General features: G+C 45.2%; 1 protein-coding gene across 3 annotated transcripts in view; it reads left to right on the forward strand.

Annotated features, from left to right (window-relative positions):
- The window catches only part of pot1 (protection of telomeres 1 homolog), a 358,923-nt gene that overhangs the window by 129,203 nt on the left and 213,960 nt on the right, over positions 1-15,760 (forward strand). For all 3 annotated transcript variants that reach the window (XM_059977893.1, XM_059977894.1, XM_059977895.1), the window contains one exon: positions 9,203-9,253. In XM_059977893.1, the coding sequence (XP_059833876.1) occupies positions 9,203-9,253 (51 nt within the window). The remainder of the gene's footprint in view (positions 1-9,202; positions 9,254-15,760) is intronic.

The following is a 15,760-nucleotide window of genomic DNA, read 5'->3' on the forward strand; positions in this document are numbered from 1 at the left end:
CAGCTGCGGAAAGCGGGGCCACTTCGCCAAGGTCTGTAAGTCTCAACCTCGAGCGGAGTGCAGCGCTGCGGGTGAAACGTGGGGGCCGCCATCTTGCATGCCGGGATGTGGGCGGCCATCTTTGTCGACGTCAGCACGCCCCGCCCCCGATCCTCGGATGCTGACCGGGTACCCCGGATGTGAGCGGCCATCTTTGTCGGCGTCAGCATGCCCTGCCCCCGACCCTCCGATGCTGACCGGGTACCCCGACGGCGATCCAACTCTGGCCACTGTGACTCTCGACCAAAGCGCCCCACACCAGCTTGCAAGATCCATGATGGACATCCAGGTGGAGGGGCATTGGACTGGATGCCTGTTTGACACGGGCAGCACTGGGAGTTTTATTCACCCGGACACAGTGCAACGCTGCGGACTTGCAACGCGGCCGGTCAGTCGGAGGTTCCATTTGGCCTCTGGGTCGCAGTCCGCAGACATCCGGGCGGGTTGTGTAGCGACTTTGGTGGTGCAAGGCACAGTATATCGGGACTTTGAACTGCTGGTCATGCCTAATCTGTGTGCACCTGTGCTATTGGGGCTGGACTTCCAGAGCCATCTCGAAAGTGTGACTATGGTATACGACGGGCCCCTCCCACCACTCACTGTCAAGAATCCTCAGTTTTGTGGGACTTCTTCACATACCCCGCTACTGACCACACACACACACGGACACACACATCCCATCCAGAACCAGGCCAACAGCTGCGCTACCGACACTTGCAGCCTCTCCACTCTCAAGATCCCTCCCCCACCGCTGTTCGCCAACCTGACCCCCGACTGTAAACCTGTGGCAACCAAAAGCAGGAGGTACAGCGCGGGGGACCGGGCCTTCATTCAGTCGGAGGTGCAGCGGCTGCTCAGGGAGGGGATCATTGAGCCGAGCACAAGCCCTTGGAGGGCCCAGGTGGTTGTTGTTCGGACTGGGCAGAAAAATAGGATGGTGGTGGACTATAGTCAAACCATCAATAGGTTTACGCAGCTTGACGCATACCCCCTACCCCGCATCGCGGATATGGTCAACCAGATTGCTCAGTATAAGGTGTACTCGACAATAGATCTGAAATCCGCTTATCACCAGCTCCCCATCTGCCCAGAGGACCGCCCCTACACCGCCTTCGAGGCGGGCGGCCGGCTCTATCACTTCCTGCGCGTCCCTTTCGGTGTCACGAATGGTGTCTCTGTCTTCCAGAGGGAAATGGACCGGATGGTGGACCAGTACCAACTGCAGGCCACATTTCCCTATCTGGATAACATCACCATCTGTGGTCATGACAGGCCAGATCACGACGCCAACCTCCAACGGTTTCTCCAAGTGGCCGCAGCTCTGAACCTTACTTATAACAGGGACAAGTGTGTTTTTGGTACCACCCGCCTTGCTATACTTGGGTATGTCGTGGAAAACGGGGTTATTGGGCCTGATCCCGAACGTGTGCGCCCCCTGTTAGAGCTCCCTCTTCCCACCACTCTCAAGGCCCTCAGACGGTGCCTGGGGTTTTTTTCCTATTACGCCCAATGGGTCCCCCATTACGCAGACAAGGCTCACCCCCTGGTCAAGTCTACCTCGTTTCCCCTCTCTGCTGAGGCCTGCGCGGCCTTCAACTGCATTAAAGCGGACATTGCCAAAGCTACGATGCATGCAGTGGACGAGACCGCTCCCTTCCAAGTGGAGTGTGATGCCTCCGATTTCGCTCTGGCTGCTACCCTTAATCAGGAAGGCAGACCAGTAGCATTCTTTTCTCGCACCCTCCAAGGCTCTGAAATTCGGCACTCCGCGGTGGAGAAAGAAGCCCAGGCCATAGTGGAGGCTGTTAGGCACTGGAGGCACTATCTTGCTGGCAAAAGATTCACTGTGCTGACCGACCAGCGCTCGGTTGCGTTCCTGTTCAACAACCAACAGCGGGGCAAGATCAAAAATGATAAGATTTTGCGGTGGAGGATAGAACTCTCCACCTACACCTATGATATCCTGTACCGGCCTGGCAGACTCAATGAGCCCCCTGATGCCCTATCCCGGGGAACATGTGCTAGCACACAGCTCGACCAGCTGTACGCCCTTCATGCACAACTTTGCCATCCGGGGGTCACCCGATTTTACCATTTTGTGAAAGCTCGGAACCTGCCGTACTCCCTGGAGGACATCAGGACGATGACCAGGGACTGCCAAATTTGTGCCGAGTGCAAACCGCACTTCTACTGTCCTGACACGGCACAACTTGTCAAGGCCACCCGCCCTTTTGAACGCCTGAGTGTTGACTTTAAGGGCCCCCTTCCCTCCACTGACCGCAATGTCTATTTTCTCAGTGTTATTGACGAGTTCTCACGGTTCCCCTTTGCCATCCCCTGCCCCGACACCACTGCCACGTCTGTCATAAAAGCCCTGCGCCAGCTCTTCACTCTGTTCGGGTATCCCTGCTATATCCACAGTGATAGAGGGTCCTCCTTTATGAGTGAGGAGCTGCGCCAGTACTTGCTAGCTAGGGGCATTGCTACCAGTCGGACCACGAGTTATAATCCCCGGGGTAATGGCCAGGTAGAGCGGGAGAATGCCACAGTGTGGAAGGCCACACTTTTAGCCCTTAAGTCCAAAGGGTTGCCGGTCTCTCGATGGCAGGAGGTCCTCCCTGAGGCACTGCACTCTATCCGCTCTCTGTTATGTACGTCCACCAATGCCACCCCTCACGAACGCCTATTCTCTTTTCCCAGGAAGTCTGTCACTGGGACCACCCTACCAGTTTGGCTGACGTCCCCGGGGCCAGTGCTGCTCCGGAAACATGTGAGGAGCAATAAATACTCCCCGCTGGTGGAGAGGGTTCACCTTCTCCATGCGAACCCCCAGTATGCTTACGTGGTCTTACCTGATGGGCGGGAGGACACGGTCTCCATCCGCGACCTGGCACCCGCAGGTGCAGCAGACCACTACCCTGAAGGCTCTCCGGTAACTGTGAACCCTGCACCAGAGGTGACACCGTACTCACCAGGCCCTACACAGACTCCTCACGACACTTGTATACCGGGCGTTTCGTACGCATTTATACCAGGCGCCTCGCACATGCATGAGGGATCACCGGCGCCTAGTGGGCAAGAACACGCGCAACCCCCGTCCCCTGTGCAATCGCCAATGTTGCCGGCACCTATGCGGTCACAGCCGGTGCTACGTAGATCGCAGCGACAGATTCGACCGCCTGATCGGCTTGACTTGTAAGAACCTTCGCTACATGAGGACTTTTTCAAACGAAGGGGGGGTGAATGTGGTGAACTATGTGCCTGTCGGGACACGCCCCTGCTGACTGCTCCTGTGGCTCCTCCCACAGGCCCCTGTATAAAGGAGACCTGCGGCCTGAAGATCGGCCTCAGTCTCCAGGACCTTGTATGATAGACACTCACTCCTGGTTCCTTCTTCCAGTCAATAAAAGCCGATATCTCGCCTACGTCTCAGTGTGAGTTATTGATGGTGCATCAGGAATACAACAAGGTTTTTATAGCAAAGCTGAAGAGACATATAAAGATGATATATTTTGAGCAATCAGAACATTATTAAGATTATCCATAACTTTATATCCTGTGATTTGCTTCAGTCCTTTCTTGATGTTGTTGGTATGAATCAAACTCTACATAAATATTAATATAGACTCTTAGAGCTAATTAAGAGCTACAATGAATAGAATATGTTTTAATATATTGATGTGAGAAATGCAATAACAAGTCCCTACTTTGGTTTCATTCTGAAGTTTCTGACTCCCTTTGCCTCAATTTCTTTTAATTCTTCCTGTGTCCCTTGCACTAATTTCCTTCTTAGGGATACTGTCTTTAGTTGTACCTTTTGAAAATTGGCCCCCAAACTTGGATTTTGAATTTCCTTCTCTTTCAGTTGTAAAACTGCACTTTGCTGCACCTTCCTGTTTCAACTCCTTGCTATGCACCACCCTCTCCTTTCCCTCTAGTGAGATATATCCTGCAACACTGGAGCTGCAGATGCTGCTTGACCCACTGAGTGTTTGCTTTATTTTATTTCATTCTCCAGCATTTATAGATTTTATGCTTTATGAGATGACTGGACCAATGGGATGTGTTGAGTCTGAGTAAATCAATGAACGAGAGATAGCAGTAGGTTTTGAGCAAGTGAAGAGGTAGCAGTATGCTTTTGTTCAATAGAGTCGAGGCCTGAATATTGCTAAGTGCCTAGTTTAAGTAAAGTTGATCATTATTATTTTCATGTTTCAGTAACGCAGCAGACCAAGTTTAATCAGACAATTTTTGATTACTTCCTTTTCGGCAGATTGGCTGAATGTTTGGATCTTCCTTTGGTCTTGCCCTAGAAAGATATAATCTCTGCCAAGCTAAATAGCAGCCTCCATCCATTGTGCTGCTTCATGGGGTCCCAGGTTAAATCCTGCCGTCAGATGCTGTTCATCTGGATCTTGCACATTCTGTGACCAATTTGCTTTGAATTTTCCTATTTGATTTAATCACAAGCTCGTGTATAACCTGTTTGAATATAGCACTCTCTCCTCTCTGGGCACATTGCACCCCTCAGACATAATACTGAATGTATATCATTCTCTTTGTTTGCCTTCATAGATGTAGCTATTCTTCAATTTTAACTTTTCTTTCTTCCTTTTGACTCCAACTGCTAGAGTTTAAAGTATTTATCACATTAACCATTTGGTCTGAACTCCATCACAGGAAATCACTCTGCTAGCTTATAGACAGTGTGAGAGGGAGGATAGGCAGATGCTAGAGAAAGGACACGCTCAGACCGATGGTTTGAGATGTGTGGATCAGTACTTGGAACTATGGTGTGGTGACCATGACAGAGACTTGGATGGCTCAGGGGCAGGAATGGTTACTTCGAGTGCCAGGCTTTAGATGTTTCAGAAAGGACAGGCAGGGAGGCAAAATAGAGGGGGTCATACACTGCTGATCAGAGATAGTGTCACGACTGCAGAATCACGACTGCAGAAAAGGAGGAAGTCATGGAGGGATTGTCTATGGAGTCTCTGTCGGTGGAAGTTAGGAACAGTAAGGGGTCAATAACTCTACTGGGTGCTTTTTATAGACCACCCAATAGTAACAGGGACATTGAGGAGCAGATAGGGAAGACAGATTCTGGAAAGTTGTAATAATAACAGAGTTGTAGTGGTGGGAGATTTTAATTTCCCAAATATTGATTGGCATCTCCCTAGAGCAAAGGGTTTAGATGGGGTGGAGTTTGTTAGGTGTGTTCAGGAAGGTTCGTTGACACAATATGTAGATAAACCTACAAGAGGAGAGGCTGTACTTGATCTGGTATTGGGAAATTAACCTGGTCAGGTGTCAGGTCTCTCAGTGGGAGAGCATTTTGGAGATAGTGATCACAATTCTATCTCCTTTACCATAGCATTGGGGAGAGATAGGAACAGACAAGTTAGGAAAGCGTTTAATTGGAGTAAAGTGAAATAAGAGTCTATCAGGCAGGAACTTGGAAGCATAAACTGGGGACAGTTGTTCTCAGGGCAGAAATGTATGGCAGAAATGTGGATAATGTTCAAGGGATTTTTGCATGGAGTTCTGCATAGGTACATTCCAATGAGACAGGAAAAGAATGCTATGGTGCGGGAACTGTGGTGTACAAAGGCTGTTGAGAATCTAGTCAAGAAGAAAAGAAAAGTTAAAAAAAGAAAGGTTCATAAAGCTAGATATTGATAGAGTTCTTGAAGATTATAAGGCTAGTGGGAAAAAGCTTAAGAATGAAATTAGGAGAGCCAGCAGGGGCCACGGGAAGGCCTTGGCAGACAGGATTAAGGAAAACCACAAGACATTCTACAAGTATGTGACGAGCAAGAGGATAAGATTTGAGAGAATCAAGTGTGACTGGAAAAGTGTGTATGGAACTGGAGGAGATAGCAGAGGTATCTAATGAGTACTTTGCTTCAGTATTCACTATGGAAGAGGATCTTGGTGATTGTAGGGATGGCTTACAGCAGACTGAAAAGCTTGAGCACATAGATATTAAGAAAAAGGATGTACTGGTGCTTTTGGAAAGCATCAAGTTTGGATAAGTCACTGGGACTGGACGAGATGTACCCCAAGCTACTGGGGGAGGCAAGGGAGGAGACTGCTGAGCCTCTGGCAATGATATTTGCATCATCAGTGGGGACAGGAGAGGTTCCGGAGGATTGGAGATTTGCAGATGTTGTTCCCTTATTCAAGAAAGGGAGTAGAGATAGCCCAGGAAATTACAGACCAGTGCGTCTTACTTCAGTGGTTGGTAAGTTGATGGAAAAGATCCTGAGAGGCAGGAATTATGAACATTTGGAGAGGCATAGTATGGTTAGGAATAGTCAGCATTGATTTCTCAAAGGCAGGTCCTGCCTTACCAGCCTGATTGAATTTTTTGAGGATGTGAATAAACACATTGATGAGGGTAGAGCAGTAGATGTAGTGTATATGGATTTCAGCAAGGCATTTGATAAGGTACCCCATGCAAGGCTTATTGAGAAAGTTAGGAGGCAAGGGATCCAAGGGGACATTGCTTTGTGGATCCAGGACTGGCTTGCCCACAGAAGGCAAAGAGTGGTTGTAGACGGGTCATATTCTGCATGGAGGTTGATCAGCAGTGGCGTCCCTCAGGGATCTGTTCTGCGACCCTTACTGTTCATGATTTTTATAAATGACCTGGATTAGGAAGTGGAGGGATGGGTTAGTACACTTGCTGATGACACAAAGTTTGGAGGTGTTGTGGATCGTGTGGAGGACTGTCAGAGGTTACAGCAGGACATTGATAGGATGCAAAACTGGGCTGAGAAGTGGCAGATGGAGTTCAACCCAGATAAGTGTGAAGTGGTTCATTTTGGTAGTTCAAATATGGTGGCAGAATATAGTATTACTCTTGGCAGCATGGAGGATCAGAGGGATCTTGGGGTCCGAGTCCATAGGACATTCAAAGCTGCTACGCAGGTTGATTCTGTGATTAAGAAGGCATACGATGCATTGGCCTTCATCAATTGTGGGATTGAATTTAGGAGCCAAGAGGTAATGTTGCAGCTATATAGGACCCTGGTCAGACCCCACTTGGAGTACTGTGCTCAGTTCTGGTTGTCTCACTACAGGAAGGATGTGGAAACCGTAGAAAGGGTGCAGGGGAGATTTACAAGGATGTTGCCTGGATTGGGGAGCATGCCTTATGAAAACAGGTTGAGTGAACTTGTCCTTTTCTCCTTGGAGCAATGGAGGATGAGAGATGACCTGATAGAGGTGTATAGGATGATGAGAGGCATTATTCGTGTGGATAGTCAGACTTTTTCCCAGTACTGAAATGGCTTGCATGAGGGGACACAGTTTAATCTGCTCGGAAATAGGTACAGAGGGGATGTCAGGGGTAAGTTTTTTCATGCAGAGAGCGGTGAGTGCATGGAATGGGCTGTCGGAAACGGTGGTGGAGGCAGATACAATACAGTCTTTTAAGGGATTCCTGGATAGGTACATCGAGCTTAGAAAAATAGAGGGCTGTGGATATCTCTAGGTAATTTCTATAGTAAGGACATGTTTGGCACAGCTTTGTTGGCCAAAGGACATGTATTGTGCTGTAGGCTTTTTAGGTCCATGTTTCTATGTTTCTGCCTGTGTCTCCTCTGCAGTTCGTAGCATAGTTTCACTTCCGTTCTGATTAAGGGTCCTTGACTTGAAATGTTAACTCTATTTCTTTCCGAAGAAATGTTACTTGAGCTGCTGAGTGTTTCTAATGCTTTCTGCCTCACAATGATAAAGTTGCCTTTACTGTTTCAGTGCTGCACCTGAATTGGTTAATATGCCAAGTATAAACCAATTTTTTTTTTGTATAAACAGTTCCACAAATTAATTCTCACAATTAGATTTTCCTCTTTTGGCATCTTTGTGATAAATGCTTTTATTTGATGATAAACAACAATTACATATTAATGAATTTACTGATGAATGGTCAATGATATTACTATTGAACAGTGTGGGAATCCTTTATTAAGAAGAGTAAAATATACACCATTTAAAATGCCAAATTAATATTACTGCAGGTGATTTCAATGTTATAGCAGTCCTACAGCTCCGAAGATTGCATTTCAATTCTAACCTCCATTGCTGTGTCTGTGAAGTTGTCCTGTTCCTCCTGTGACTACATGGTTCTCCTCCCATAGCTCTGAGACATGGAAGCTGTTGGTTTGTTTTGGCCTTTCTTAATTGCCTCTGATACAACGGAAGGAATGTGATACAATTTGGGTGGAACTTAAGGAAATGTGGGCAGATGTATTGAGTTGAATTGTTGTAAGTGGGTGCTTGATTGTCAGTCTCAGTCGTCCAAAGAGCCTGTCTCTTTGTCTTTGACTTTAAAATAAAACAGGTAACAAGAAATTAAAAAGCAGCAAAGATACCTTAAACTTGATTAGAATTTCAACCTGTTCTCTACAAGAGACTTAATAAAAAATACATAAAAATAATATGAAGACATTCTGGAGCAGAGTGATGATGGCCATCAATAAAGGATAAAGAAGCAAAGAAAATGGTGATCATTAAAATTTTATGGGGATTAAAGAGATGAGGACAGAGAAATGTTATGACTGAAGTATCCTGGGGGAGTTCAGGAGAAAGTCTTTTATCCAGAGAATAGTTAGAAAAGGTGGCTGGCTGTCACAGGGACTCCTTGCATGGTAAAAAGGGTGAGGTACATTGTAAGGAAAATGGAACAGCTTTAGGAGTTTGAAAGGTGTGTAGCTTGGAGAAGTAGCATGGGAGGATGCCAGTTTTGCATATTATGAACAACATTTGTTAGTTACGCCCAGTGGCTTTATTTTCTGTATTGTAAGTTCCCTGGTAAGTATTGAATGCAGCTGGCAGATTTTCCTTTCTGATGGGAATACTTCTATTCACAGGACCTTCCGTCTGATATTTCTAAGCTAACCTGCTCATTTTGTCTTTTTTCAGTGCTTCTGGTCTGCATTGAGCTTGGTGCTGCATTGATATTTGGTGCAGTCGTTAACTGTATTGCTAGAGCTCTTTTGTACGCAGTCTATAAATTATGGAAGCAAGATCTCTCCCTTTTCTGAATTAATAGTGTAAACAATGCAGCTTAGAATCTTTTAACACAACCTGACTCTCCCTCTGTTTTAGCAACTGCATCTTTTATTCTTATTTATCTTTTATATTTATTCTATTTTAGGTTTGTAGCAAAACTGGGCAAGAATCGGCACCGATCATCCAAAAGCCTAAGGTAATTGTCAGTTCAGCTGAGTAAATGTTTGTCCTCTCAAAGTATCATACGTATCGATGTCTTTCAAAGACCACTACATAGTTTATGACCAATGAAATATTTACAGCTATCAATTTCTTAAAGTTTTACGAAACTTTAACTGTATAAAATGGATTTCAGAGCAAACACTTCCTGGTTTTGTTTCCATGGGAACTGGTTCAGTTAGATGCGTAGGATCAAAGTTTATTTTTTACAGCATTGGGAATGTGACCGAGGGGGAAAGTAAATGTAAAATTATTAACTGCATTTCAGTTTTAGTCCAGTACAATCTGAGGCACTCCAAAAAACACATTCAAGTTTGGAATCAGGTTTAATATCTCTGGTGTATGTTGTGGAATCTGTAGTCTTCATAGCAACAGTACAATGTAATACATAATAATACAAAAAAACTGAATTGCAGTGTGTGTATATGTAGAGATATGTATACTTACGTTAAATAATTAGTGCAAAAGTAGAAATGAGAAAGCAGTGAGGTCGAGTTCATGGGTTCAATGTCCATTCAGAAATCAGGTGGCAGAGGGGAAGAAACTATTCCTGAATCATTGAGTGTGCCTTCGGGCTCCTGTACCTCAGCGTACCGCAGTGTACCTCCTGTACTGCAATGACAGCAAGGCATGACCTGGATAATGGAGGTCCTTAATGATATGCTGCCTTTTTGAGGCATTGTTCCTTGAGCTTGTCCTGGATACTGCGGAGGCTTGTGCTCATGATGGAGCTGACTAAGTTTACAATTCCCGCAGCTTATTTTGATCCTCTGTAGTAGCCATCTTCCCCCCCCCCCCCCCCATTCCAGATGGTGATGCAACCAGTTAGAATGCTCTACACGGTATAGCTATAGAAATTTTTGGTGATTTACTAATTTTCCTCAAACTCAATATGATATAAAGTCGCTGTTGTTCCTTCTTTGTCGCTGCATCGATATATATTGAGTCCAGATTAGATCCTCAGAGATATTAACACCCAGGAATCCAAAATTGCTCACTCTTTCTACTTCTGATCCCTCTTTGAGGACTGGTGTGTGTTCCCTCGTCTTACCCTTTCTGAAGTACACAACCACTTCTTTAGTCTTACTGACGCTGAGTGTAAGGTTGAATTTGCGACACCACTCAACTAGCTGATACCTTTTGCTCTTGTATGCCCTCTCGCCTGAGATTCTGCCAACAGTGGTTGCATTGTCAGCAAATTTATAGATGGCATTTGAGCTGTGCCTGGACACACAGTCATGGGCGTAGAGAGAGTAGAGTAGCGGGTTAAGCACACAACCCTGAGGTGTCATGGAACTGTCGGGAGTGCCTAGAGTCCACATGAAGTATCTGAAGAAGCTTTTGGGGCATAAGGGTAATGAACTCAGAGCCCTCTCCTCAAAGTCCTTCATGAAAAAATTACAAGGGTAATTGCGTGGCCACTCAGTCTGTTCATTGTTGTTCCCCTTATAGAGGAAGTACATTGATGTTCAAAAAGGTGAGTGGTACCCTGATCAAATCTTGACTGCAGGGGGACCAAGCTGTCCTTAATTGTTTGATAAGGGTACCATTGACCGCATGATGGAAATTAGGAGCATAGGAAATGTATCTGTTTAGGTTACCTGGAGAAACTGGCGGTAGCAGAACATTGCATTCACATTGGCTATATGTAATGACTCTAAGTAAGAATTGGACTTCGATTGAAAACAAGGTGGGACAGCGGAAACCTGATTGAATGAGGACTAACCAATCAGGAGGTACGGATGATGAAGGTATAAATACCACTGGACTAGATGGGCCCAGGCATCAACCCTGATGGAGAAAGCTGAGCCTGTCATCGAAACGTTGGTTAAAATCGATACATGTACCCATCTGGAAGCCTGAGACAAGTTTATTTATCAGATACGCTGGAAGAGCACGGGATCCTTTTTCAAAGTAAATTTATTATTGACGTAGGTATATTTCATCATATATTACTTTGATTCTGTTGTATCTGTTATTCAGTGAATGACTGCAAGAAAATCAAAATCAATGAAAGCTACACACAAAGATTAACAAGCAACAAACATGCAAATGAAGACAATAGACAATAGACAATAGGTGCAGAAGTAGACCATTCGGCCCCTCGAGTCTGCACCGCCATTCTGTGATCATGGCTGATCATTCACTATCAATACCCAGTCCCTGCCTTGTCCCCATATCCCTTGATTCCTCTATCCCCTAAGACAAACTGTGAAAATATGAAACAAATAAATAAATGAAAAGAAAAGAATAATACTGAGAACACGAGTTGTAGAGTCCTTGAAAGTGAGTCTGTGGGTTGTGGAATCAGTTCACTGTTGGTGAGTGGTTTGCACTGTTCATTTGCACTGGTTCAGGTGCCCGATGGTTGAGGGGTAATGAGTGTTCCTGAACCTGGTGGTGAGGCCCTTAGGCTCCTGTACCTCCTGCCTGAGAGCAGTGAGAAGAGAGTTTGCCTGGATAGTGAGTTTCTTGATGACGAATGCTGCTTTCTTGTGACAGTGCTCCTTTTACCTGTGCTCGATTATGGGTTGGGCTTTTCCTGCGATGGACTGAGCTGTATCCACTACTTATTGCATCATTTCACGTTGTACCATCTTTCCACCCCATATATTGAAATTCATGCATATAAACAAACAGCAAGTGTCTCATTAGTGGTTATCATTATACCCCACTGGTCACTGGGTTCCAGTCATGAAAGAAACCCCTCCCCATCTTCAGCCCATTCCTCTATCCTTTTTAACAATGGATGAACGTCTCCAGTAGAGTGCAATTATCTTTATTTTCCACAATGCCAACCATTTTTGTGTCTGCTGAAAACTTACTTAGCATAATTCCTTCTGAGTTTTTCCATCATTTTCTGTTTTGTGCCAGAAGTTGTTAAGTGCAATGTAAAAATAAACATGATCAGAGAGCAATAATCTGACGCGCTTTTTGCCTTTGGGTAATTCAAAAAGGCTAGGTATGTTTTGACCGTCACTACTGAGATGTAGAGTCACACATCACGGGAACGAGCCTTTACCCCACCGTGTCCTTGCCACCAATACTCTTCCCAATTATCAGCACTTAGTCCTTATGGACTTCGGTAAAGTGTTCAACAACGTCCCACATAGGAGACTGGTCCAAAAAGTTAGAGCCCACATTGTCCAGGGAAAGTTGGGATATTGGATGCACCTTTGCCTGAGATTTATAGTGAGCATGGGTAACAGTGGAGGTTTAGTGATATGGTTGGAACTATTATACCACAGTGGTGGGGCTCATCAGTAAAAATGATGAAACAATGTACAGGGAGGAGGTCAAACACCTAGAGAGCTGGTGCAGTGACAACAGCTTGATGCTTAATGTCACCAAAACCAAGGAGATGATCGTCGATTTCAGACGGTTTCAGTCTGAGCACACACCCCACAGCATCAGCAGCTCCACAGTGGAGAGAGTGGAAAACATCAAATTCCTTGGGCTGCAGATCTCGGACAATCTCACCTGGTCCAGGAACACCACTGGGATTGTGAAACGAGCCCAGCAGAGATTGCACTTTCTGAGGAAGATTAAACAAGCATCACTCCCCACTAACATCTTAGCTACATTCTACAGAGGCGTGGTTGAGAGCGTGCTGACCTTTTGCATCACAACCTGGTACTCCAGCTGCAGAGCTGCCGACAAAAAAGCCTTGCAGAGGGTGCTTAGGGGAGCAGAGAAGGTTATTGGGGTCTCCTTACCTTCTGTCCAAGACCTCTTTCAGAGTCGATGCCTCCAGAAGACACGGTACATCATTAAAGACCCCTCACACCCTCTCCATGAACTGTTTGTTCTTCTGCCATCAGGTAAACGTTACAGGAGCATCAAAACTAAAACCACAAGGCTACTAAACAGCTTCCTCCCACAGGCTGTCGGACTGCTAAATAGCTGCTCTACCTGACTCTGCTTTGGACACTTCTAACTTGCACTGGACACTTATAACTTGTTTTTAACTGACACGTGATTGTTGTGTTTTACTATTTATTGTTATGTTCATTATTTAGTGTTGCGTTTGTTATGTTATGATTGCACTGCTGCTGGGAAACGCTGACTCATTCTGCCCTGCAGAGCTGATGTACGGTTAGAATGACAATAAAGTTTTTGAATCTTGAATATGAAGGAATTTCTTCAGCCAAATGGTGCTGAATCTGCGGAATTTGTTGCCACAGAGAGCTGTGCAGACCAAGTCATTGAGTGTAGTTAAGGCACAGATGGATAGGTTCTTAATTAAGATGGCATTACCAAAGATATGCGACAGCTTACAAGTGGTTTGAAAGCAAGGGAATTCAATCAAAACATCATTAGTAACAGTTTTTCTTGAAGAAAGTTGTGGTAAAGTATCACCGCAAACAATGAAGAGGCAAGTAAGGGTAAAATAAACTCCAGAGATGTGCACCGCTGATGCACTGCCGAGCTGGCTGGAGTGAACGACCCAGAGGAGGGAACACGGAATGGAGGAGGTCTGATGCTCATCCAACTAACCTGGGTGAAAGGGAGGATCACTCTAAGCATCCAGTTGATTTGGAGAGGTCAAGAATGGCTTCTCCAACATTCGCTGTTCTCCAACATCTTTGCCCAGAACAATTTGACACGGGCAGGGCCTGGGTCCTAGTGGGAGGTTTGCTTGGTTTAAGCACTGGCCCAGACAGATGGGGGGGGAATGGGGGTCCTCTCTCCATGACACTAAGGCCGTGAGACTGCCCCCAACTACTGTGCTTTGTATCTGCGAACTTTACAGCTATTTCCCCACTAAAATGATGAACTGAATACTGAGGCTTTGGGCCTACTCCGGGCTGTTCCGGGGATTTGGATCTAAAAACTCAATTTATCAATTACAGCTCAGCATCCAATACCATCATCCCCTCAAAACTAATCAAAAAGCTGCTGGACCTTGGCCTCAGTACCTTCTTGTACAATTGGATCCTTGATATCCTCACTTGCAGATCCTAGTCAGTTCGGATTGGCAACAACATCTTCTCCACAATCTCCATCAGCTCAGGTGCACCACAAGGCTGTGTGCTTAGCCCCCTGCTCGAATCACTTTATACTTATGACTGTGTGACTAAGTACAGCTCCAATGCCATATTCAGGTTTGCTGACGACATAGCTATTGTTGGCCGAATCAACGTTGGTGACAAATCAGCGTGTAGGAGAGAGATTGAAAACCTGGCTGAGCGGTGCCACAACAACTACCCCTTACTCAATGTCAGCAAGACCAAGGCTAATTATTGGCTTCAGGTGGAGGAAACCAAACCATTCCTCATTGAAAGATCAAAGGTGGAGAGGATTGACAACTTTAAATTGCTTGATGTCATCAATTTGGAGGACTTGTCCTGGGCCCAGCATATAAGTGCCATTATGAAGAAAGCATGTTAACACCTTTACTTCCTTAGAAGTTTGCGAAGATTCATGACATCCAAAACTTTGACAAACTTCTGTAGGTATGTGGTGGAGAGAATATTGATGAGTTACATCGCAGCCTGGTCTGGAAACAGCAATGCCTGTTAATGGAAAATCCTACAAAAAGTCGTAGATATGGTCTAGTACGTTATGGGTAAAGCCCTCCCCTCCACTGAGCACATCTGCATGGCGCATTGTTGCAGGAAAGCAGCATCCACCACCAGGAACTTCCACCATCCAGGTCATGCTCTCTTCTCACTACCGGTACCAGGAAGAAGGCGCAGGAGCCTCAGGACTCACACCACTCGATTCAGGAACAGCTATTACCCCTGAACCATCAGGGGATACCTTCACTCAACTTCACTTAGCCCCATCATTGAAATAATCGACTCACTTTCAAGGACTGTTCTCGATATTTATTGGTTATTTATTTCTTCTTATTATTTTTTTCCTTTTTGTATTTGTACAGTCTGTTGTCTTTTGCACAGTGGCTGAACGCCCAATTTTGTGTGTTTTTTTTTCATTGATTATGGTTATTATTCTATTATGGAGTTACTGAGTATGCCTGGAAGAAAATGAATTTCAGAGTTGCATATGGTGACATGAATGTATTTTAATAATAATTTTATTTTGAACTTTGGACGATGGTTTTGTGCAGGGCATTGGTGTGGATAAGGCAAACTGAGATCCCATGTTCAATAGTGTTGAGTCAGAGCAGTGACGGTACTGCCTGAGCCTAGGAAACCAAATGAGCAAAGTTTCAGCTATGTAGCACACAGATCAAACACAGGGTTCTGCAGAAAAACAGATGGATAACTCGAGCAAACCATCTTTTGCAGCTGAATCAATAAAGTAAATTTGTAGCAAATACAGGTAATCATAAATAGATAACTAATGTTTCATTGTACCATACCGAGGTTCTTGAAAGCATTGAGCAGGACTGCCAATAGATCTATAAATCCTAGGTCTGTGATCTCTCAGTCGTGAAGTTACTTCTCTATTTTTCCAACCGTTTATCTTTATTTCTTTTTTGACTCTCAGAGCCAATATGCTGTTTTGATTTGCAATG

This window comes from Hypanus sabinus, chromosome 8 (genome assembly GCF_030144855.1).
Source record: "Hypanus sabinus isolate sHypSab1 chromosome 8, sHypSab1.hap1, whole genome shotgun sequence".
NCBI lineage: Eukaryota > Metazoa > Chordata > Chondrichthyes > Myliobatiformes > Dasyatidae > Hypanus > Hypanus sabinus.